The following is a 22424-nucleotide window of genomic DNA, read 5'->3' on the forward strand; positions in this document are numbered from 1 at the left end:
GCCCTTTGAAGCCCTATATGGCTACCCCCACCCCAAGTTAGTGAACTACCTGTCGGGAGCATCTTCTGTAGAGGCCATTGACTCCTATCTTCGATCCTGTGACCGGATCATGCAATTGTTGTGCCAAAACTTGCAAAAGGCCCAAAATAGGATGAAAATGTATGCTGATTTAAGGAGAAACAAGAGAACTCTAGATATTGGAGATTGGGTTTATGTTAAATTACAACTATATTGGCAGAAGTCTTTGGCCCAACGGAGGAACTTGAACCTATCGCCCAACTTCTATAGGTCGTTTCAAGTGATTGGGCGTGTAGAAGAGGTGGCTTACGGAGTGGATCTACTCGAATCAACCTAGATCCACCCCGTATTTCACATTTTGTTGCTGAAGAAGAGGCTGGGTCACAACATCATAGCACAGCTCCCACCAGTGGATGCACTAGGAATCCTGAGTCTTGAACTCGAAGCAGTGCTCGACAGGAGGGTGAAAAAGAAAGGGGCTTTTCCCGTAACAGAGGTCCAAGTTCGTTGGCAAGGGTAGAGGGATGAAGATGCAACATGGGAGATTTTTCACAAGCTGCGAAACACTTACCCACACCTTGTGGGAAAGGTGTTTTGAATCGAAGGGGCTCTTTTACACAACGGCTGGAAGAAGGGGCTGAAGTTTGTGTTGCACGACGGCTTGAAGAAGGGACTGAAGTCTGAAAGGGTCAAAGTGATGAGTTAGGGCCGAGTTTGTAGCAGAAGTGACTTGCATGGGTTAAAGAAGACCATTGATCTCGTGAAGGGTGGAGATGGTGCCAACGCATTAAGAGAAAAGACAAGGTTCTGAAGGATGCATCTAGAAGATATAGTTTGTTGTTTTTCTTTATTAGTTTGTACGTAGCTAATTTCCTATTGGTTAAAACTCAAGGGCCTGTAAATAATTTCACAAGAGTTTGTTAGACGCGTCAGATACTTGTGATGTTGGTAGGAGCTATTTTCATTTTATGCAAATTGTTAATGAAATATCCTTCTTCTTCCTCTTGATTTCTCTAGAGGTTCTCCACCCTCGAAACTTCTTCATATATGTTTGGCTCCAGAAGGCTCAGCCGCGTCAAACCTCTCTATTCCACCACTATGCACACCCGCTCCCCTACTTCCCATCCGTCTCAAGATCATCAAGTTAAGGAAGTAGAATTCTCCATCAACTAACTCAATAGAGTCAAAACGGCAAAATAAAGCGCACCCGAACTGCCATAGATCCTAGCCGTGACAATGCAGTCCACCAGTTAGACTGCTCAAAAACTACAAATGGTGACTATCCCTTAGTGGGGATGGGTAGGGGTCAATCATATTCTATTCGTCTCATAGCTTTTTTTTTCTTTTTTTAATAGTGATAGGGTCAATTTGTAACCTTTCTTTATTAACATACATATATATGTTCACCCTTACAAGAGACTGGCTCACGTTTCCTGAATGTAGTCCTAGATCATGAAGCAGACCAACTAAACAGCCCCTTTAAATGATCAAATCAACTTCAACAAACGGCTTCTTAACCCTTTTAATTATTATTATTTCTACAAAGCCAACAAAGCTACATAATCAGAGGAATAACATAGCACGAGAGTTAAGCTCATAGGAATGTAACAAGGTAACCAGGAAACTTGACATTGAAATTGCAAGTGTGGATATAATTACGGTCATGTTAAGTGACAAACAATATGTTCTTAAAAAATGTGGCAAAAAAAAAAAAAAAAACACTACATTCCTCGTTCTTTCTACCACAGTCGCAAAGCATTTGCCAGAGAGGAGTGGATCTGGGCTTAATTCTTGATGCTGACTAAATAAATAGCACTTGCCTCTTTACTCTCTCAGTAGCCCTGCCCTTATTACATGAACATTGAAGTATCCTCATCCCACGATATCTTCAACAGTCATATTGGCTCCCCTCATAATCCAAATCAATCGAATATTAACATGAATTTATTGATCTGACATTCGGATCATCTCAGCTTGTATTAACCATGCAAGTGCATCCAGCATGTACTCGCTCACAAATGATTCTCCTGGGAATGCCTTCTGTGGTCCCTATCTGCATAACCAACCCGGCTCATCCTATGTCCATCATCTATATAGTCATGGTGATAACTCGGCATATAGTCATGCCGCTTCTTCCCCTCCAATTGCCTGTCCCGTGGGCTGCCAGCTTTTCTCTTACGGCTGCTCAACATAGGTGAAGCATCATCCAACATCTCTCCCTCTTCTGCATTCTCTCCTTCCAATCCCCTCGACAATTGCCCCTTCAAGTGGTTTCCAACTCCAACATCCTCATGGCCCTTCCCATGATCTAAATTCTCAGATTTTGACCAGCTTTGCCTTCTATCACGTTTGTTTTTCTCATCCTCAGCTGCCAATTCGACCCCATCTTCAAGTTCCCTCTCAATGAGATCCTCCTCATCCATCACATCTTTCTTCCTTGTTATTTCCCCACGAGACTTCCTTCTTTTCTCAAGTGCTGCCTTAACCTTGACCTTATCAATCTTTATAGCTTCTTTAGGCGACTGGCCAAGGGGGCCTTTCCGAAGGTCCACACTTCGACCAACCAAACTGCCAGACTTTCGTGAGACACCCTCATCCCTCCACTCTCCTGGTTCAGCAGTCTCATTTCTCCCACCGTTCCTTTCTTGGTCTTCACTACCAGCTCTCTCTATTCCCACCTTGGATCTATTCGGTACTTCTCTCATGTTCTCCTTTAAGGGAAAATTATCAAAATGTTGATCATCTTTAGTTTCTACATCCACCATGTGCTCAGTAATAACACTATCCATCTCTGCACTCCCATTTTCATTACTTCGATATTGAGTGCTTCTTGCTGGCATGCCATGATTGTCAGCAAACGAATAATCAGGCGCTAGATGAGATGAAATTTGCTTCGAAGCCTGTTCCTCATTCACATATGGAGGTTTTGCCGGGGCCTGATGACTCAGCCCACTGCCAACACTTCCTTCCACTTCACTCCCTTGCGATGGGGGCACCCTGTTTTGCTCATAGAGTTCCAGCATTTGATTACTAACTTCTGCAAGACAAAATAACCAAACTGATTTAAGAAAATATTTAGAGATGGACACAAAAGGACAGCCTGCAATTTGAACGACAATACCCATGGCACAACATTCAATGTATGGCACCTTGTGGCTGAGATAACATCTATCAGGTGACAGAAGCCATTCCTGTCACTCTTTCCATACTGGTATAAAGGAATGATATATAGAACAGCTAGAATCATCTGATTTTCACTACTCAAAGGTCAAATTCTACCAGAAAACAACAGAAAGCATTTGGCTCACAAGAAGATTCAGGCTGTCCATTTGGTCCAAATAATATATCTAAATACCAAATGAAGGGAAGTAGACCAACCCTCCAATTGCCGAGGGGTGACATCAAATTCTTGCCACCAGACCTTCTCACCATCCGATGGAAGCTTCACTTTGAGGAACTTGGCAGCAAGGAAAATGGCACCTGCTGCAATGTGATGAGGCTTGAATTGCAGGCAGAGCGATGTTCTCAGACTGCAAGCCATTTTCCAGTATTTAGCAAGGGAAGTGAAACCATTGATCTGGAAGCATTACAACTTTGAAGAAAAACCAACACTGGGTCATACCCGTCATTAACAAAGTTCCACGCAACTTGCGCTAGGGCATTCTGAGCAACCTTAAATTTCTTTATCGCTTCAACAAGGGGCTTATATGGGTGGTGAACATTGAGGTCAAAACCCAAAGTGGCAAGTACGACCCGTTCCCCCAATAAAATTAGCTCTTTTTGTTGTTCATATACTTCCTGCACAATAGATGGGGATCAATGAGACTATTACAAGAAAAATAATTTAAATACCATAAACAAAGAAAAGCAAAGGAAAAAATTGAAATGGGGTAGGGATATAGTTTACCCATGGTACAGCTGTTGATGAGAAAGTAGGGTAGCTGAGTAAGTATCTATTAGTAAAGGAGAATAACGGGAAGAAATACTGATAAATGACTGTATTATGGAACCTAAGCAATATTGTCTGCTGGGTGAAATAATTATCAAACCAAAAAATTCCTTTACAAGTGGACAGCAAGCACAGACTCATGCTCTCCACCACGAGTAAGTACTGATTCATCCTTCCAAAATCAAATTAGTAGGTTTACCACTGGTTTAGATGGGTGGGTATTTCTGTGACTCTGTCATCGTGAGAAAAAAGATAGGGGATAGAACTTCTATTTAAATGTGAGAGTGGGAGAAGGAGAGAGGATGAACACAAGAAGTACTGGAAGTAACAACTCAACTAGGGAAACATCAATCTGAGGTACAATACAACTAACTGACGTAAGCACCATCAGTAAGTGAACACCTTCTGTTTGATCCTCTGGGCTGCAGCAGGATCTTTTTTGTGTATTATCTCATAAGAAACGAGAATAACATCCTTGAGCGGACGAGGGGTTTCTTCTACCTTCCCAGCGAGGAACATACACACAGTTGCAATTGTCTGCCAAGCATATTTATAAAGTTAGCCACAAAACTGAAAGCAATCACTTTAACTGAACTCTATAATTTCTTAATTCATCCGCTCACACCTAAAGTTACTCTATCAAAAAATCCATAGGGGAAGGAGCCAGGCAAGAAAACATTTAAGGGTCATCAGAATCAAAACATGAATATTCAATATTGATCTGCACAACTTACCTCAACACAAAAAATATTCATTATGCAATTGCCAGGCATAAGTTAATGCAATTCTTATGAGACTAATGGTTCTTCGGACTTTAACAAGTTTTCTCCAATTTGTAGCCCACCACTTTGGATCTTCATAAAGAAGACGGGAAGGAAAAAAAGAAAAAGAAACCGGAAAAAGAAAAGAAAAAAACAACCTTTAGTTTACTTATAAAAAAACAACCTTTAGTTTAGATCACTGAGACCAAAGGAGAGAGAGACTGACAAGAAGAAAGACTATTATTTATAGCAGCTACAGAATTTCAATTTTTACAAGATGAAAAAAACTATATGCAAGTCTCCTTATTGACACGTCACACATCCAACACCCTGCTGATGTGGAAGTCTTTCACATAAACCACCATAATGTTTTTTTTTTTTGGATAGGTAATAAGAGATTTTATAAACCACCATAAAAAATTATTGGTGTTTTGACTTTTTTTTTTTATTAGTAAATGGATCCATTGCAAGTAGTAGTGTGTTTACACACCAGCTTGTATGTAGCAGAACTCTTACAAGAAAATGTGTGTATGAGTATATATATTTATATTTGCACAAAATCCATGTCATTATTATCAGATTACTATGCAGTTAGTTTTGTTCGATCCAACATTAGACCAAACAATTCTCACACGTGCCTCCCTCTATTTACTTTAGAAACACACTACAAACTAAGTTTATATCTTTCTATTGTCAGACAGACAGTCATCTACTGAGTTATGGTTGATGGAAAATTATAGGTAAAATATTTGTCTATAAGATGCCCAGTCCGTCTTCGATTAGAACCAAAGGCGATTCACAATGATTCTTAGGCACAAACAATTTACCCTAGGGGTTGGCTCAAGTGTTGGCTCAAGTGGTAAGAGCCTTGGCCTTAGTGGCATGCTCCCTCTAGATCTAAGGTTCAAACCCTTGGGTGCAAACAATTTCTAGCGGCAATCATATTGGGGGAATTTCCCTTTAAATTACCAAGGTGCACTTGCGGGAAACTTCTTGCCGAGGGCTTGTGCACCCTCAAGATTAGTCGGGACTTTGTTCTGGACACCCGGTGCCAATAGAAAAAAGATTCTTAGGAAAACACAATTAAGCACAAACAAATATTCCTGCAGCCCCCCTGTATCCAATACAAAAACAACACCAAATTCCACAACCATGCTTGAAAAATCTTAAAACTGTATCATCAGATATTAAGCATGTTAAATCCTTCATATGATAACCTCGCACAAAGGCATGAACACAAGAGATAGACTTCACACAATAAGGAAACCCCGAAATGCCCAATTAATCAGTTGTATGATTGCGTTTCACCTATGTAACATCTCACATTTCTACTAGGCAAAGTTGAATAAGTAGCATTTATTTGCAGAAAGGTTAATGTCCCAAAATCAAAGAAAATATATCTGGTTTACACATCAATGATATATCTAGCATATGTGCACGTGTGTTGCACAATTTGTTCAAAAAGCTTTGATATCCGCATCACACTTTATGCCATTTACTCGTGTGATTCGTCACTCATACAAGAACCAAATTAAATAAAGACTAATGCATGACAAACTAAAAAACTTTAGATGGCTTAATTGCAAATATAATATCCAAAACAAGTGTAAAACAACCTACCCTTCTGTCATTCTTGGCATGCGATTGACGAAGGAAAAACCGATGACAAAATATTATTGCTGTGGCAATGGTTACCTGGGGCCTGCATTGAGAAGTTCAGTCATCATGTTATTCTGGGCATGTTCTAGTGAACAACACACTAGCATTTGTATTTGGGTTGTTTTTGTAGTTAAATATTTTACCAACAGATCTATCAATATAATAACTTCTATTAGTCTTATAACAACTTTTCACCGTTGATTACAGTTATTGAATTTCCACAATGCGCACACGGTTCGCTTTGTTTCCAAAGAAAAAAAAAAAAAAAGCAGTCTTTGACAATTAAATAATTTGGTGTTTCAGTCCACATTATGTCTTTTGGTAGGTAGCGGACTTCTACAAGTAGTCTTAAGTTTACAAAAAAATCAGAAAATGAGTTACAATGAACAATGCCTAGTAAAGTGTCCAATCATACAACAATCATAAATGCGAAGGCAGATGTAATTAAGCTCACAATCATTAAAAGTTTAATAATTACACTCTTCACCATGTTCACATGATGCAAAGTAGGACTTTATTCCAAATCTAGCAGTCAGCATTATGACAAATCCTACGACATCATATCCCTTGGCACTGCAAAACGTATAGCACATAATCTAATGTCTCAGCTATTTTAAGTAATAACAGATATGAAACCCCCCACAATGAAGCTCGTCAGGTTATCACACTTTCTCTTTCTGTTCCTCTTCATTTGTCTTTCCTCTCAATGCTAATAGAGTTATTTCAGCTTTCTAGAATGTGATTAGGAGTCCCTTTTGTATACTTCCTGTGTACATGGGCGTTGACTAGTTTCTTTCAATCAATAAATTTCTTACTTATCAAAAAAAAAAACAGATGAAAATACATATCTACGGTTAACCCAAATGCAACAAACAATCATAGTGGTGTTTGCTGTGAGATTTTCACCTATGGTTAGCCTTTAAAAAGAGGTCAACCCCTATGCTTTTATTACTCCCTCAATCCCAAAATGATTGTCGTGATTTCCTTTTAGGGATGTCCCGAATGAGAGTCAACACTTTCAAAGCATTTACTCCTGCAACCGCTTGTAATACCATTGGGCATCTTAGCAAGATCATATATTCTTTAATTGACCATGCTGCCATTTCAGTCCCAGACAATGAATGTAGGGTTAAGTACCTTCTTGTCATGACACCCCTAGGGATTAACAAAATCTCTGTAGATAGACACTGTAATCAGAATCTAGATATGTGATTCGCACAACACGGAAACCAATAACAAAACTATGGTTGGCGATGTAAGCAATATTAGAGGGTTGGCGAATATTTTGGGATGTGGGGTCTCTTCGTTGCCATTGAAGTACCTTGGTCTTCCGTTGAGGGCTTCTTTCAAAGCTAAGACAATTTGGGAGGTGGTGCTGGAAAAATTTGAGCGTAGGTTGGCCGGGTGGAAAAGGTTGTATCTCTCTAAAGGGGGGCGGATCACACTTATCAAGAGTACCTTATCCAACCTCCCCACATATTACTTATCTTTATTTCCCCTCCCCACTAGTATTGCATCTAGAATAGAGAAGTTCCAACTTGATTTTTTGTGGAGTGGGCTAGGAGACGAGTTTAAATTTCACTTAGTAGGGTGGGAAAATATATGTTCTCCTTTGAGAGACGGCGGATTGGGGGTCCAGAATGTGAGGGCTTTCAATAAGGCATTATTAGGAAAATGGTTGTGGCGTTATAACCATGAGAGGGGAGATTTATGGAAAGGAGTGATTGACATTAAGTATGGAAGTGAAAGGGGGGGTCGGTGTTCTAAAGAGGGTAGGGGGACATATGGAGTTGGGCTATGGAAGTATATACGGAAAGGTTGGTGCTCTTTTGCTAGTAATATTCGGTTGCATTTGGGGGATGGTAGTAGGATTAGTTTTTGGCAAGGCGTGTGGGTGGGAGACATGGCCTTGAAGGATGCTTATCCCACGATTTTCAGAATTGCACAGGAAAAAGAAGCTATGGTGGCTAACTTGCGGGTAATTAATCAAGGTTCACAGGAGTGGAACATCAACCTTACTCGGGATGCACATGATTGGGAAGTGACTATTCTGGTGGAATTTCTAAACTAGTTGTACAACACTTCTACTGCTGCCACAATGGAAGATATGATGGAATGGCAACCCTCTAGGAAAGGGAAATTCTCGGTATGCTCTTTTTATGACTCTAAAAGCACAATTTCCCTTGGAAGAACATATGGAGGACTAAAGTACCTACAAAGGCCACATTTTTTGTCTGGACAGCAGCTTTAGGGAAGATTATGACCATTGAGAATCTTAGATGACGTGGCCTTATTATCATGGACTGGTGCTGTTTGTGCAGAAATAGTGGTGAAATGGCGGACCATCTACTTTTACATTGTGAGTTTGCTCGAGATATCTGGAATTACTTTCTCAGCAAAATGGGTATAGCATGGGTGATGTCGGGTAGGGTGGTTGAACTTTTAGCAAGCTGGAGAGGGATCACAGGGACACCACAGATTGCAGCCGTGTGGAAGATGGCCCCTATATGTATTCTCTGGTGTATTTGGAATGAAAGAAACGAGAGACTTTTTGAGGATCATGAACGTTCCTTGGAAGAGTTTAGGAGTTTTTTCTAAAGACTTTGTTTTTGTCGGCCATTGCTCTTGATTTGAATGGTCTCAGCTTCCATGACTTCCTTGTAACTATTTCTAGTTCTTAAATAGGTGTATTCACATATATACTTCCAGTGTGCCTAGGCTATGCCTACCTTTATATCAATAAAATAACTTATTAATTATCAAAAAAAAAGTTTTACACCATAATTACCTTACGGGATCTTCACCATACATAACAAAAGAAATAAGAAAAATAAAAGTGGGAAATACTAACTATATATAAACAATTATATAATTTGATCCCACTTGAAAATGGAAAATATGCTGCATAGAGTATATTTGTGTTAAAAGATACCGTCTGCTTATACAAATGCCGATCTATCAAATTTGTTTTTTGGGCCTTTTTTAGTCTCACTTAATTTAATATAATGTTGCATTCAGCCACCAATATTATTTAAAAAAAATTAAAATATATTCTCTGCAACATGGAAAAATATTTTGCAAGAATTAGAAATATATTTGATAAGTATAGACTCACACTTTTAGCCTCATGCCCAAATCCTGCAAAAATGTGCAGTACGACTTGCGTAAATATGTTTCTTTCTTCAGGTCAATCCCATCCCTTCTTGATGGGGAATGTTCTTCAATTTCCTTTCTTGACAGATACCAACGACCCACTTCCTCTTGCCTGTCTTGAGAATTTCTTGAAGACCCACCATCAGATGTGCCATGATACGATGACTCCCCAGGTAAAATTCCAGCCATCTGTATCTCTATAAAGTACAAAAAAATGGACAAAGATGCTTCTACTGCAGCAAGAAAATGTCCTTTCCTGCACATGAAAGAGAGAGATCAGTAACAAATTAAAGAACACCTGAATATTATTTAATAAAATTACCACAAATGCTACTACTTGCAAATAAAATTGTAAAATCGCCATGAATACGAATTTTAGAAATTAGTGACACTGAAATCATTTACAGAAAATAGTAAACTGGAGCCTGTCATGACTTTTCCATCATGCTAATCCAATATCCTCCATGAATCCATCCCCAATTTGACAACTATAGTCTTTCAGTACTAAAAGATTCGATTGCAACAAAGAATTTATGAAAAGCTCAGAGTCAATGATATATCCCTTTTCATAACCCCTAAAACGAATTAATCCATTGATAGTAATGTGAGGCAAGCCTCAAGCATGCCACAATTTGAGCTTTTTTTTTATGGGTAATCAAGATGTTTTATTCATAAGATAATAGGTGTAGCCCAAGTGCAAAGGACGTCTACATAATTCAACATAAAATTGTGTTGCATATTTAGGTTCAATTATATCTACCAAAAGAAACAAGGTGTATAACATAATGATATAATTTTTTTTTGATAGGTTATAACACAATGACATAATATTGGTGAAAAATAATAGGCATCAATTAGAGAACGACATACTTAAAACCGAATTGAAAATAAATGAGCTCTGTGGAGAGTGCTATTTCAGAGTAACATAAGCAGCTGTGGCTTTTACAGCATACTCCATCAGAATAACTTGTTGCCAACCTATTCCAAAAAAAGTATATAAAAAAGACGGAACCTAATGTCTATTACCAACTCATGAAGCTTAAGACGATAGAAATCAAAACTCGCGAGACAAAATACCGAAAAATATAGAAAGAATGAAAGAACAAGAAACTTTTGAAAAACATCGAGAACTTACCACCTAAACTATTCAATAAGGCACAGAACTAAAATCAGGATTTCAACGTCAAAGAAGGGGGGATTATTTGAACTGATCAATACAGTCACGAATTCAAAACAACGTACAGGGCAAAGACAAAATTAATTTGCAATTTCTCATGTTTTCCAAAAAAAAAAAAAAGATAAAAGAAACACATCCAGACCTAGTTAACGCAATCCTAGCCTAATTCCCAAGAGAATCCTCCACGGGAACCAACGCGAAACTTAAATTCGAAGCAAAACGCGTAAAAATCCGCTTCTTTGTGAATTGAAGGGGTACTAAAGGGGATTTCTCTTTCCTTTCTAAACGAAAAAGGAGAGAAGGAAGAGAAACATAATCAAAATACTTTTAGAACAAAAAGGAGAGAAGTAGAGAGAAAGGGCGGCCACCTGGTTAGATGGTGAAGGCGGCGTTGCTGCCGCCGCTGGTGCGTCTTGGCTGCTTGATGTTGCCGACGCTGCTGCAGATCGCTTATCGCGTTGAGGGCTTCTTTTCTTCTTCTTTTTTTTTCTTCTTTTTTTATTTTTGGGGGGCTTTCCTTTGCTTTATGGGCGTCCTGCAATTTTTGGGAGGTGAGTCAGGTGGCTGTTGCTGGCGGACCAAAGTCTTGTTTTTGCACTGGTAATTTGCTTGTAGTTTATTTTTATTTTTATTTTTTACCCTTTTCTTTTTCTTTTTAAATTTTTATTTTTATATGTCATGAATAAAAAAAAGTTGCTCTTTCGAATGGGATATATCTAATAATCTTTCTTCTAACTTTTTTGATTGATTCCTTAAGTTGGCGATTCTTTATTAATGAACTTTAATTGCTTTGTAGAAGAATTATGGTTTTTATTTAATAAAACGAGTCACAAAAGGCCATCGTTTGTTTTCACAACTCTTCTTAACTTATCACATCTCATCTCATCTTATTTTATCAAATTTTCATATAAAATAAAATAAATAATTCTAACTTTTTAAATTTCTAAACTTATATCATCTTATTTTCAAAAATAAACAAGGTAGAACTTTTTGGGACACTTGAAATATCTCAAAATTTATTAATAATAATAAAATAATTTGAATTAATATGTTTTATTGAATTTTAAAAGATGAGAGAGAGAAAAGTAAATAAGATTGTTATAAAATTAAAATTTTGTTTGAATGTAATTTTTTAATATTATTTTTATTTTAAAATTTTAAAAAGTTATATTGATTTTTGTATTTAATTTTAAGTTTCTAAAAATTGTATTAGTTTTTATATTTGGATAATAAATAGTTGAAAAAGTTGAATAATTAAAATTAAAAAATATTTTATATTTAAGTGATATTTAAGAAATAAATTACGAAAATTTTAAATCTCATATATGTGTCCAAACGTCTCTCTAGGATTCATGTTTGAATTCTAAATCCTAGACTATAATAAAGATAGATAAATAAAGTGAATTTTACAATATTTATAGATGTTTATATTACGATTTCAACTAATATTAATTGTATAATATTTACATATTTTACGACTGTACATATTATTACTGTTTAATCAAAGTACTATCTCTTGAAAGAAACCAAAGAGCCAAAAGTTGTATAGGAAAGCCAATGGGCATTGAGTACATGATTGGAGGATATTTCTGAATCCCCCCCACATTGAAAGTTGATATTTTTAAAATTAAAAAGAATGGAAAGTAAAAAGGATAATGAACAGAAAAGTCGGTCTCGTTTTACTTGGCATCAAGTCAGGAAGGTGCCCCACCATTCCGGTGATCTGTTTCAGAAAAATTCAATGATAGATTGTCGTCAAGTGTGTTTTGTAAGATCTCAGTTGAGACAAATATCTTACAACGCCAGACCCCGAATTTTCATAAAGATAATTATTTGAAATGAAATGAATTGAATTTTTTTTTATGAATAATAATTAATTAAAATAATAAAATAAATTTTATAAAATCTATTTAATATAAGTTTAGATGTATTTAAATGTTAAGATAAATTTAGATATATTTATAAAAAATTAAAAAAATTTATAAATCTTACGTATAAAAATGTATTAAGTTGAAAAATATTATAAATTTTACGTTTTAAAAAATTTTGAATTGAAATAAGTTTAATAATTTAAGAATTAGATATTTAAATTTTAAATTTAATTTAAAATTAAACTGAAATTCCAATTGAATCCAACAAAAGATAATAGAACTGCGACATGTGGCATACAGGGGGTGGGGTGGGTTGTTAGGTGGCATGTGGGAGGTGTTAGGTGGTTGTTTATGATATTCGATCGAGTCTACGATTGAAAATTAAGTTTTTCTATTAGATTCTATATTTATTTATTTATTTTAAGTCGTGGAGTACATAATTATTATATAATTTTTAAAAATAAAAAATAAAATATCTAAATAAAAAAATTAATTTTTTAATAGTAAATCCTACTTTTTTTAAAAATAATTTTGTGGTGCTTGCACGCTTCACGGCTATACATAAAATTATTCTTTTTTAAAAAAGAGTGCGTAACACTTACACACTCTATAACTGTAAATATAATTTTTCATATTTTCCTATTCCGTTATCCCACTTGTATATTATGATCCAACTAGATACATCAAATCACTATTAGATCGTTGAGGATTAATTTTCTTACTCCATCAATATGTGATTCATGGAAATTAATATTCTAAGACATCTCTAAAACCTTGATCTATGCATCATTTTGATGTCGAGATCTTAAGATAGGATGAAATGAAAAATCTATAAATAATAATAAAATAATTTAAGTTAAAATGTTTTATAAAATTTTAAAAAGGATACTGCTGCTTAGTCCCATGAGTTTGCATTCTCAAACGAGAAAATATACTTACAACCGTGAATTGCGTAACCGCCGCGTAATCGCTTTGAAAAAAATGAATAAAACATGGGACCCACATGAAAAAAATTAATTTTTTAATAGTGGACCCCACTCTTTTTCAAAGTGATTACGCGGCGGTTACGCACTTCACGGTTGTGTGTAGAATTACTCTTCTCAAACTTACCACTAATGCAATTATACTTTTTTTCTTTTTATTTCAAACATTTTTTTAAAAATAAAAAAATATATCACTTTACTAATAATCAATTCCTTAACAATTAAGAAAAAAATAAAATAAAATACCCGAGTTTTATCTTTGAAGAAACAAATTCATGGACCATATATCATTTTCCCTTTTTGTAGACGAGGCTTTCCCCCTTTTTTGTTGTTTTATATAACGTATTCTCATCATCAGTTCAGTGCATTATAATTGTAGGGTGTCTTGTATCATTAGATACCTTACAAAATTGTCATTTTTTTTTTTTATATATATGTTTCATCATGAAATTAGAGCAAACAACCATTGAAAAATACACATAATCACCAAAAGAAAATGACTTGTCGCTATCTTGGAATGCATAATGTTTTTAAACTTACATCGACATAAAAGCCACTTTGAGTGCATTATCCGAGTCCCTTTTAGGACCCTTTTAAGGGCACATCGCCAACTACACGACCTTGAGAGAAATATAAAGTGACCAAGAAAAGCCATTTTGAGTGCATAATGTCCACATGGCTGTCGCAAAGAGTTATGAGCTTTGACAAATCACATTTCAAGCCTCAATTTGATTTAGTTGTTTGCTCAAAAATAATTAAGAAAACGTCGATCAAAATTGAAAGTTTCAGCAAAGGACAGACAAACTTCAAACATCCCTTCTGAAGTACACACTCCACAACTGAACTGGCAAGTGATTGATCAATTTTCCCCCTTTGAAAGGCCGGCCTCGAAGGAGGCCTCGAAAATTTGAGGTTTCAAAACTCAATAACCTTGCTGAGAAAAGGTGACAATAGCGCTTAGTAGCCTTTGTTTCCACGAATCCTAGCTCTCATATCAACCTGGTAAAAAACGAATACATATATAGTGCGTTAATAAACATGCATGACTGATTTCATATTACAAAAATAAAGGTAATTACCTAATAAATTACTGATAGTATCAATGGACATAATGAAAGTCAACTACAGATTTATTCGAGTAATACTACATACAGTCGTGGAGTGCGCAAGTGCCGTTCAACCGTTTTGAAAAAAAGTAGGATTCACTATTATTTATTTTTTATTTTTATGTGGGTTCCGTATTTACTCACTTTTTTCAAATCGATTGTGCGGCGATCACACACTCCACGACTGCAACTATCATTTCTCCTCCTTTAAATGACAAATGATACTAAACAGGTGTGCCGCCCGAACAGAAAAACCATGGTCAATATGGAAGGGGGGGCGCGGGGAATCAAAATGAAAGAGGACAATTTCTATACTTGAGAGCAAACTGTGAGCTGTTTTAAAATATATAACTGGAAAAATAAAAATGCCTTTCAAGGTTGCAACGTGATAAAGATCAATTGCTCAGAAACAATAACTCCTTCCCCAATTCTAATGACCAATACAATAGGTGCTAACCCATTTATAAAATGATTTAAGTATGCACCTACTAAAATGTATTCTCATATTTTATTCGCTTCGTAGTGGGATTAAAAGAACAATTTGAAAAACCCCAGAGAGAGAGAGAGAGAGGAAAGAAAAGGTTGGGAAAAATGAGGGGGAGGGGGTGTTACACATTTACCAATCAAAAGACAACGGAAAGAAAAGGTAGGTACGTAAAAAGAGAAACAACTACAAAAATTGGAAAATAAATATGAAGAATGAAGAGCGAGAGAGAGAGAGGAAAAAAAACATGCCTGGCCCCTCTTGCAATTGAAATATGTTTCCCTAAGTCCCACACACTCACTTGCTATCGATGGGCTCTTCTCTCCAGCACATTCCCTATATGATCGCTTTTCAACCTATAGTCAATGCACATATCAGATCAAACAATTTATATACATATTCCATGTACTTCATGAACATTCTCAAATCCTCATTAGAAGAATTCGGGCATGAAATTAAAGACCTTAACGCAATCTGATTCACTCAGGCACTTCACCAGTTCCATTGCTAGGCCTTTGCAAGATTTGGACATTTTGCCCTCCTATCACACCAATGACTTCTCCAGAAGTAGTTTTAAGCCCCTCTTTTACGGCTTCAGCAAAAGATTCAAACCGAGCTCACTGGTTTCACACAAGACAATACAAATTGATCAAGATAATCGAAATCGATCAAACTCAAGAATTTGGAATTGGAAAAGCCTAAGGCCATTCAACCAACCACCTAGGCAAAACCTGCAATCATTGATATCCCAACATTGATAAATATGGAATCAGGATTGTTGTATCATGTATAAACATGTTATGAAGTATGACAAGAGCATCTGTTGCAATCCAAAATTTAACTTCCCCTCATGAAAATAGAATTGAAACTCATGCACCACTGAATGCATCATCCAAATGCCAATGCTAAACTTTGGTCAAAAAAGTATTCCAAAATTTTAACTACCAAATCATAAAAATCTGAGTTCCTCTTTAGACAGGATGTGGTGTTAATAGAACACCCTCCAATAAGAGGTTTATATGTCACCCTCCCTTTACGCTACAGACCGCAAAGCAGCAGGTCAAGTCTATGTTTCTGTCAGATCCCCCATTTTCGTCCCTCTTTCAGCCTCCAAACCTCCCATTTCTGTTCCCTCCATCGCCCTCTCACCCATTTTTGCCAAAATCTCCCTCTGTTGTGAAGCATTGCTGCAACTCAATTTGGATTCGGTCTCTAAGAGGTGGCTGGTATGTCTCTCTCCATTTGGTCTCTCTCATTCTCACTCCGCCTTGAGCTAGTCTCTCGTTCTCACCACACCAGAAACTCATTGACAAAGAGAAATCATGGAACTGCACCATCACCAAGCCATTTAAGGACAAAATGCGGAAAAAAAAAATGCAAGGCAGCTCAGGTAGTTTACTTCTTGGTCTTCATTGGATCCCAAATGCAAAGTGAGACTAGCCTCGTTTGGTTACGCAATTCAGATGAGATGAGATGAGATGAGATGAGATGTTTTGTTAAAAGTTGAATAAAATATTGTTATAATATAAATTTTTAATATTATTTTTGTTTTGAGATTTGAAAAAGTTGAATTGTTTATTATATTTTGTGTGGGAGTTTGAGAAAATTATAATGATTATATGAGATGAAATGGTTTGGTTTTGTGTAACCAAACCAGCCCTTAATTCTTGGACTAGAAGGTTTCCCAAGGTTTATTCTTGACGCAGGTCAAGAAATTGACTTGGGGTCACCTAAGCCATTATATTGTACAACTCCACGGGCCTTATGTCTAGGTTTGCAATATGGGGTCACCCAAAGCAAGTTGGATGAAGATTGTTCCGGGTTTCCTCAAAAGATTGTGCTAGGACTTGGCATAGGTCTTATGTCTAGTTTTGCGGGGACACAATCTCTGAGGTAGAAATGGGAGACCGAAAGAAATCGACAGAGATGCGAGGGAAACGGAATGGGGCAAAAATGGTTTAGGTTGTGTGAAACATAGACATGCTTTGCTGCTTCTCAGTTCACAGTAAAAATAATGGGAGTCAGCCTCATATTGTGTGAAAACCCTAACTACACCACATCTGCTGCCCAGGTTTTCTTTGATAAGATACGGTGCAAGTGCCTCACACAGCATCAACAATCTTACCTATAAAAAAATATACATTAAAGAACCTATTAGGCTCATACCGAGAGAGAGAGAGAGAGAGAGAGAGAGAGAGAGAGAGAAACACACAAAAAGGAGCAAATCTCCAAAAAATGCTTATAAAGAGAGAAGAAATCTGTAAAAAACTTATCAACATTGAGGTATGATGTGAAGACTAAATATCATGCATATGACCCATAAATTCATTCATCAAATTGCAAGCAACACAATATCATTGCAAGACTAAGTAGCATGAAAATTTGGTATAATCATTAACATTAAAATAAAATAAAATAAAATAAAGGGCAATGGACTTTGAGAGAGAGAGAGCAAGAGAGTGAAGAGGGAGAAGGGAGGGAAGGTAGGAGGTAGGAAGCTATAGCTCATGGCTGATTGAAATGACATCATTAACAAATTAGTCTTCATTCAGGCATTTTTCCGAACATTTAGAACACATAACAAAACCCTTTTTAACCACAATATGCACTTATAAACACAATTAAATTTCACATTCCGAACATGAAATGGCATCATACTTTGTAAATTCACTTGAATACGGTCCAGTTCACCCAAGAATAAATTAGAAAAGAGAACCAATGAATATTCTTTTCATAAAATTATCGGAGGTTATTTCAAGGAAGCAAACATGATATAACACAAAATAGAGAACAAAACTTTAAAGCGGGAGCTGTAGCAATGATTTGCCAATCCAAGATTATTACGAGAAGTATGATCATCACCAAGAGTTTTGTGGGGATGGGGCACGTTTAATAGTCTACATGAGGTTGATAGGAAATGAAAACCGCATCAGAGTTCAAAAGCCCTTCCCTCCGTATCTTCAGTTAATTTTGGACAGATATTCTTTTCTCGTCTTTTGTAGATTCATTGAGTTCTTGTTCTCCCTCATTTCCTTAATTCGGTACTATTCTTAGTAACTCCAGATGTAAGTGGATTGCACCCCTAGAACTCTTAAATAAACTTCGGTATTATTAATTATCAAAAAAGAACTCCCCAGACCACGCATGTAAAACAATGATAGAAACCAAAACTCGCAAGATAAATACGCTGATAATAAACAAAGAGGAAAAACAAAGAAACTTTTAAAAAACCCTGGAGAACTCACCACCTAACCCATCAGTAGGGCAAAGAACTGAAATGTGAATCTCAATATCAAAGAAGGGGGAACTTATTGCAACTGATTGATATGATCATTAATTCTGAACAACCTATGCTACAAAGACAAATTTAATTTGCAATTTTTCATGTTCTCAGAAATAGAAGAACATAAAAGAAACACACCCAGACCTAAATAATGCAATCGTTTCCTAATCCCCAAGGAAATCCGCAATCCTCCACCGAAACCGACGCGAAACTTAATTTGAAGCAAAACACGTAAAAATCCGCTTCTTTGAGAACAGAACGGGTACTAATTTCTGAAATCGAGAAAAATCAAAATCAAGAGTGATTAAAGGGGATTTGTCTTTACTTTCAGAATGAAAAATGAGAGAAGGAAGAGAAACATAATCAAATAACTTTAAGAACAAATAGGACTAAGGAGTGAAGAAGAGGGAAAGGGCGCCCACCTGGTTAGGCGGTGAGGGCGGTGCTGCTGCGTCTTGGCTGCTTGATCTTGCCAACGCTGCTGCTGTTTGATTATGGCGTTGAGGCCCCTTTTTTTCGAAGGGGGGGTTTTGCTTTATGGGCGTCCTGCAATTTTCGGAGTGACTGTTGATGGCGGACCGAAGCTCTGTTTTTGTACTGGTAGATCTTGTTTGTAGTTTCTTTTTTTAAAAAAAAAAACTGTGACAAAAATAAAATTAAGGCCCCGTTTGGATAAAGAGATAGTCTCATCTTATCTCATCTTATCTTTTCTCATTTCATCTTAACATCCCAACATTACTCAACCAGAACATAGTACTCATAATAAACATTGTTTGGAAAGGAGAAGTTTTCGCTCTTTATAAGGTTCCATCGGGGCATTGCAGTGGCATTTCAACCAGAAAATAGTACTAATAAACATAATTTTTTAAGCAGTTGTTAGGTTTCAAACAAAACATTGGAGGGAGAAAGTTTTAGAAATATTACAAACACACTCATATAATTCTGATTAATAATTATAACACTAGACTGTAGATCAAAAGCTCCTCATTACTCCTCATTGCCTATAATAATTATGACTTCTCATCTTTGAAGGTTCACCGAATGCTAATCCAACATCCTCCATGAATCCCTCCCCAATTTGACAACTATAGTCCTTTGGTACTACAATGATTCAATTGCAAGAAACAATTTATGGAAAGCTCAGAGTCAATGATAAATATCCCTTTTCATAGACCCCTAAAACGAATTAATCCATTGATAGTAATTTGAGGCAAGCCTCAAGCATGCCACAATTTGAGCTTTTTTTTATGGGCAATCAAGATGTTTTATTCATAAGATAATAGGTGCAGCCCAAGTGCAAAGGACGTCTACATAATTCAACATAAAATTGTGTTGCATATTTAGGTTCAATTATATCTACCAAAAGAAACAAGGTGTATAACACAGTGATATAATTTTTATTATAGGTTATAACACAATGACAGAATATTGGTGAAAAATAATAGGCATCAATTAGAGAACGACATACTTAAAACCGAATTGACAATAAATGAGCTCTGTGGAGAGTGCTAGTTCAGAGTAACATGAGTAGCTGTGTCTTTTATAGCATACTCCATCAAAATAACTTGTTGCCAACCTATTCCAAAAAAAGTATATAAAAAAGACGGAAACGAATGTCTATTACCAACTCATGACGCTTAAAACGATAGAAATCAAAACTCGCGAGACAAAAATACCGAAAAATATAGAAAGAATGAAAGAACAAGAAACGTTTGAAAACCATCGAGAACTTACCACCTAAACTATTCAATAAGGCACGGAACTAAAATCGTGATTTCAACGTCAAAGAAGGGGGGATTATTTGAATTGATCAATACAGTCACAAATTCAAAACAACGTACAGGGCAAAGACAAAATTAATTTGCAATTTCTCATGTTTTCCAAAAAAGAAAAAGATAAAAGAAACACATCCAGACCTAGTTAACGCAATCCTAGCCTAATTCCCAATAGAATCCTCCACGGGAACCAACGCGAAACTTAAATTCGAAGCAAAACGCGTAAAAATCCGCTTCTTTGTGAACTGAAGGGGTACTAATTTCCGAAATCTAGAAAAATGGAGATCAAGAGCGATTAAAGGGGATTTCTCTTTCCTTTCTAAATGAAAAAGGAGAGAAGGAAGAGAAACATAATCAAAATACTTTTAGAACAAAAAGGAGAGAAGCAGACGGAAAGGGCGCCCACCTATGGTGAGGGTGGTGTTGCTGTTGCTGCTGCTGCTGGTGCGTCTCGGCTGCTTGATGTTGCCGATGCTGCTGTTGATTGCTGATCGCTTATCGCGTTGAGTTCTGTTTTTTCGTTTGATTCCCTAAGTTGGCGATGGTTTTTATGAATGAACCTTATTTGCTTTGGAAAAGAAGGAAAACTCTGGTTGCAATCGGCTGGGGGAAGCGCCGCACAGTCGGTGTCTATGTGGAAAAATGAAACGATTCGTTTCATTCATTTTAATCAAAACAGTGCTTTCGTCTTCCTCCCTCGTTTCTATTTTTCCCTTCTCCTCCCGGGTTTCCCTTCTCCTTCGCTGAGTTTCCTTCCTCCCACGTAGCCTTACAAATATTAGGGACTTTTTCTTCCTCCCTCGTTTCGATTTGTAAAGGAAACAACATCGTTACCACGCTGCCGACTCAAAGGGTCTGACCCAAGACCCAATTACAAGCTATCAAGAAACGAAATCCATCTACAAAATGTCGGGCTGTCCTTGAAGCTTTTTTCCTTCACATTCCTGGCAAAGCCGCAACTCTTTTCTTGAAGCTTTTCTGGGAATTCAGAAATAGTTGTCAACTTCAAAACCCAAAAGCCAAAACAAAAACCATGGATTTGGTTTATTTGGGTCAATAGTACTGACCCATTAGGGCCGAAATTGCGAGATTGAAGATGATAGAATTAACATCTCAATGAAGGACATTCTGAAATGGGATTCATTAGTTTGTCGAACCTTCAATGAAAGCACAAAAAAAAATGTGGCCATGGAGGACAAAATTGCTCCCGGAGAAAGTGCTTGTGAGGCAACCTATTCTTGTTCTTGTAATGGTAAGCCTAGTAGTGCGATTTGGTTCGAAAGTAATGAGGAAAAGTCTAAGGACATCGATTTCTCAAGTAGTAGCCAATCCGTAGACTCTGAAGAGCAGATAACTCGGTTACACATGAAGAGAAGCTCCAAGAAGACGAAGAGAAGCCCACTCGATTTGCCAACCCTCTTTCTTTTATTCTTTTCCCTTTTCGTGATTTAAAAAAAAAAAAAAGAGAGAAGCCAGGCGTAGAGCATGCTAATCGATCCCAACAGCACGAAGCAACCCAAGAAGAAAAGGAACCCAGAGGAGAGGAGGCAGTGGTGACCACCATGCTGGTGGTCCTTAAAGTTCCATTTGCACTAGCACCTCACGCTCATGTTGCAGCAGTTACCACTTGCACCCCGGCCATCGGCCATTAGCCCCGCCGCCACAACTGGCCGCGTCGTTGCCATCATCGTCGAACTCAAACCACCCATACCGGATACACCCAAGACAACCTCCTCGTCTCCAAACTCCCTTAAACCAAGACGACATCACTCGATTGCACAATCACCTGCATCTGAATAGACTCACTCAGCTTTTTTTTTTTTTTAATTAATATCAGCTGCCACGTTATCATCCGACTGCACGCCGACTGTTGTTGGCGACTGTATGTAGCGGGATTGGGAAAAGAATTATGATTTTTATTCAGACTTGTTTGGATTTGGAAATTGTTTTATCTTATCTCATTCTATTATATCTCATTATTATAATTTTTTAAAATTTTTACATAAAATATAATAAATAATTTAATTTTTTTAAATTATAATTTAATTTTTTAAAATTTTAAAATAATAATAATATTAAAAAATAATATTTTAATAATATTTTTTTTTTAACTTTTATCTAAAATTATCCCACCTCTCAATCCAAACCAGCACTTAATAAAACGGGCTAAGAGCGCAAGGCCAATTACAAAGAGGGTTGGAATGT

General features: G+C 36.7%; 2 protein-coding genes across 12 annotated transcripts; both read right to left on the reverse strand.

Moving 5' to 3' along the window:
- Positions 1-1621: 1621 nt before the first annotated feature.
- On the reverse strand, positions 1622-11257 carry LOC109004738 (cyclin-T1-4-like). 3 transcript variants are annotated; one of them, XM_018983386.2, is made up of 7 exons: positions 11086-11257; positions 9503-9796; positions 6349-6430; positions 4370-4504; positions 3641-3816; positions 3397-3548; positions 1622-3055 (listed from the first exon to the last, which is right to left on the reverse strand). In XM_018983386.2, the coding sequence occupies exons 2-7, from the start codon at positions 9727-9729 to the stop codon at positions 2031-2033; spliced, it is 1797 nt and encodes a 598-aa protein (XP_018838931.1). In that variant the 5' UTR covers positions 9730-9796; positions 11086-11257; the 3' UTR covers positions 1622-2030. The 3 variants fall into 3 exon arrangements, with proteins under 3 accessions (XP_018838931.1, XP_035545370.1, XP_018838934.1); XM_035689477.1 differs by lacking the exon at positions 11086-11257 and adding an exon at positions 10411-10493; XM_018983389.2 differs by lacking the exons at positions 4370-4504; positions 6349-6430; positions 9503-9796; positions 11086-11257 and adding an exon at positions 3926-4363.
- A 2794-nt stretch (positions 11258-14051) lies between these two features.
- On the reverse strand, positions 14052-20778 carry LOC109004741 (cytochrome c oxidase assembly factor 5). Of its 9 annotated transcripts, XM_035689482.1 has the most exons (7): positions 20626-20778; positions 19913-20020; positions 18867-19083; positions 18589-18716; positions 15625-15781; positions 15413-15517; positions 14052-14570 (listed from the first exon to the last, which is right to left on the reverse strand). In XM_035689482.1, exons 5-7 carry the CDS (start codon positions 15691-15693, stop codon positions 14529-14531), a joined length of 216 nt encoding a protein of 71 aa, XP_035545375.1. In that variant the 5' UTR covers positions 15694-15781; positions 18589-18716; positions 18867-19083; positions 19913-20020; positions 20626-20778; the 3' UTR covers positions 14052-14528. The 9 variants fall into 9 exon arrangements, with proteins under 9 accessions (XP_035545375.1, XP_035545377.1, XP_035545376.1 ...); XM_035689484.1 differs by lacking the exon at positions 18589-18716 and having other exon boundaries at positions 18867-18990; XM_035689483.1 differs by lacking the exon at positions 18589-18716 and having other exon boundaries at positions 18867-19030.
- Positions 20779-22424: the final 1646 nt, after the last annotated feature.

Source organism: Juglans regia, chromosome 4 (genome assembly GCF_001411555.2).
Source record: "Juglans regia cultivar Chandler chromosome 4, Walnut 2.0, whole genome shotgun sequence".
In the NCBI taxonomy this organism is placed as follows: Eukaryota; Viridiplantae; Streptophyta; class Magnoliopsida; order Fagales; family Juglandaceae; genus Juglans; species Juglans regia.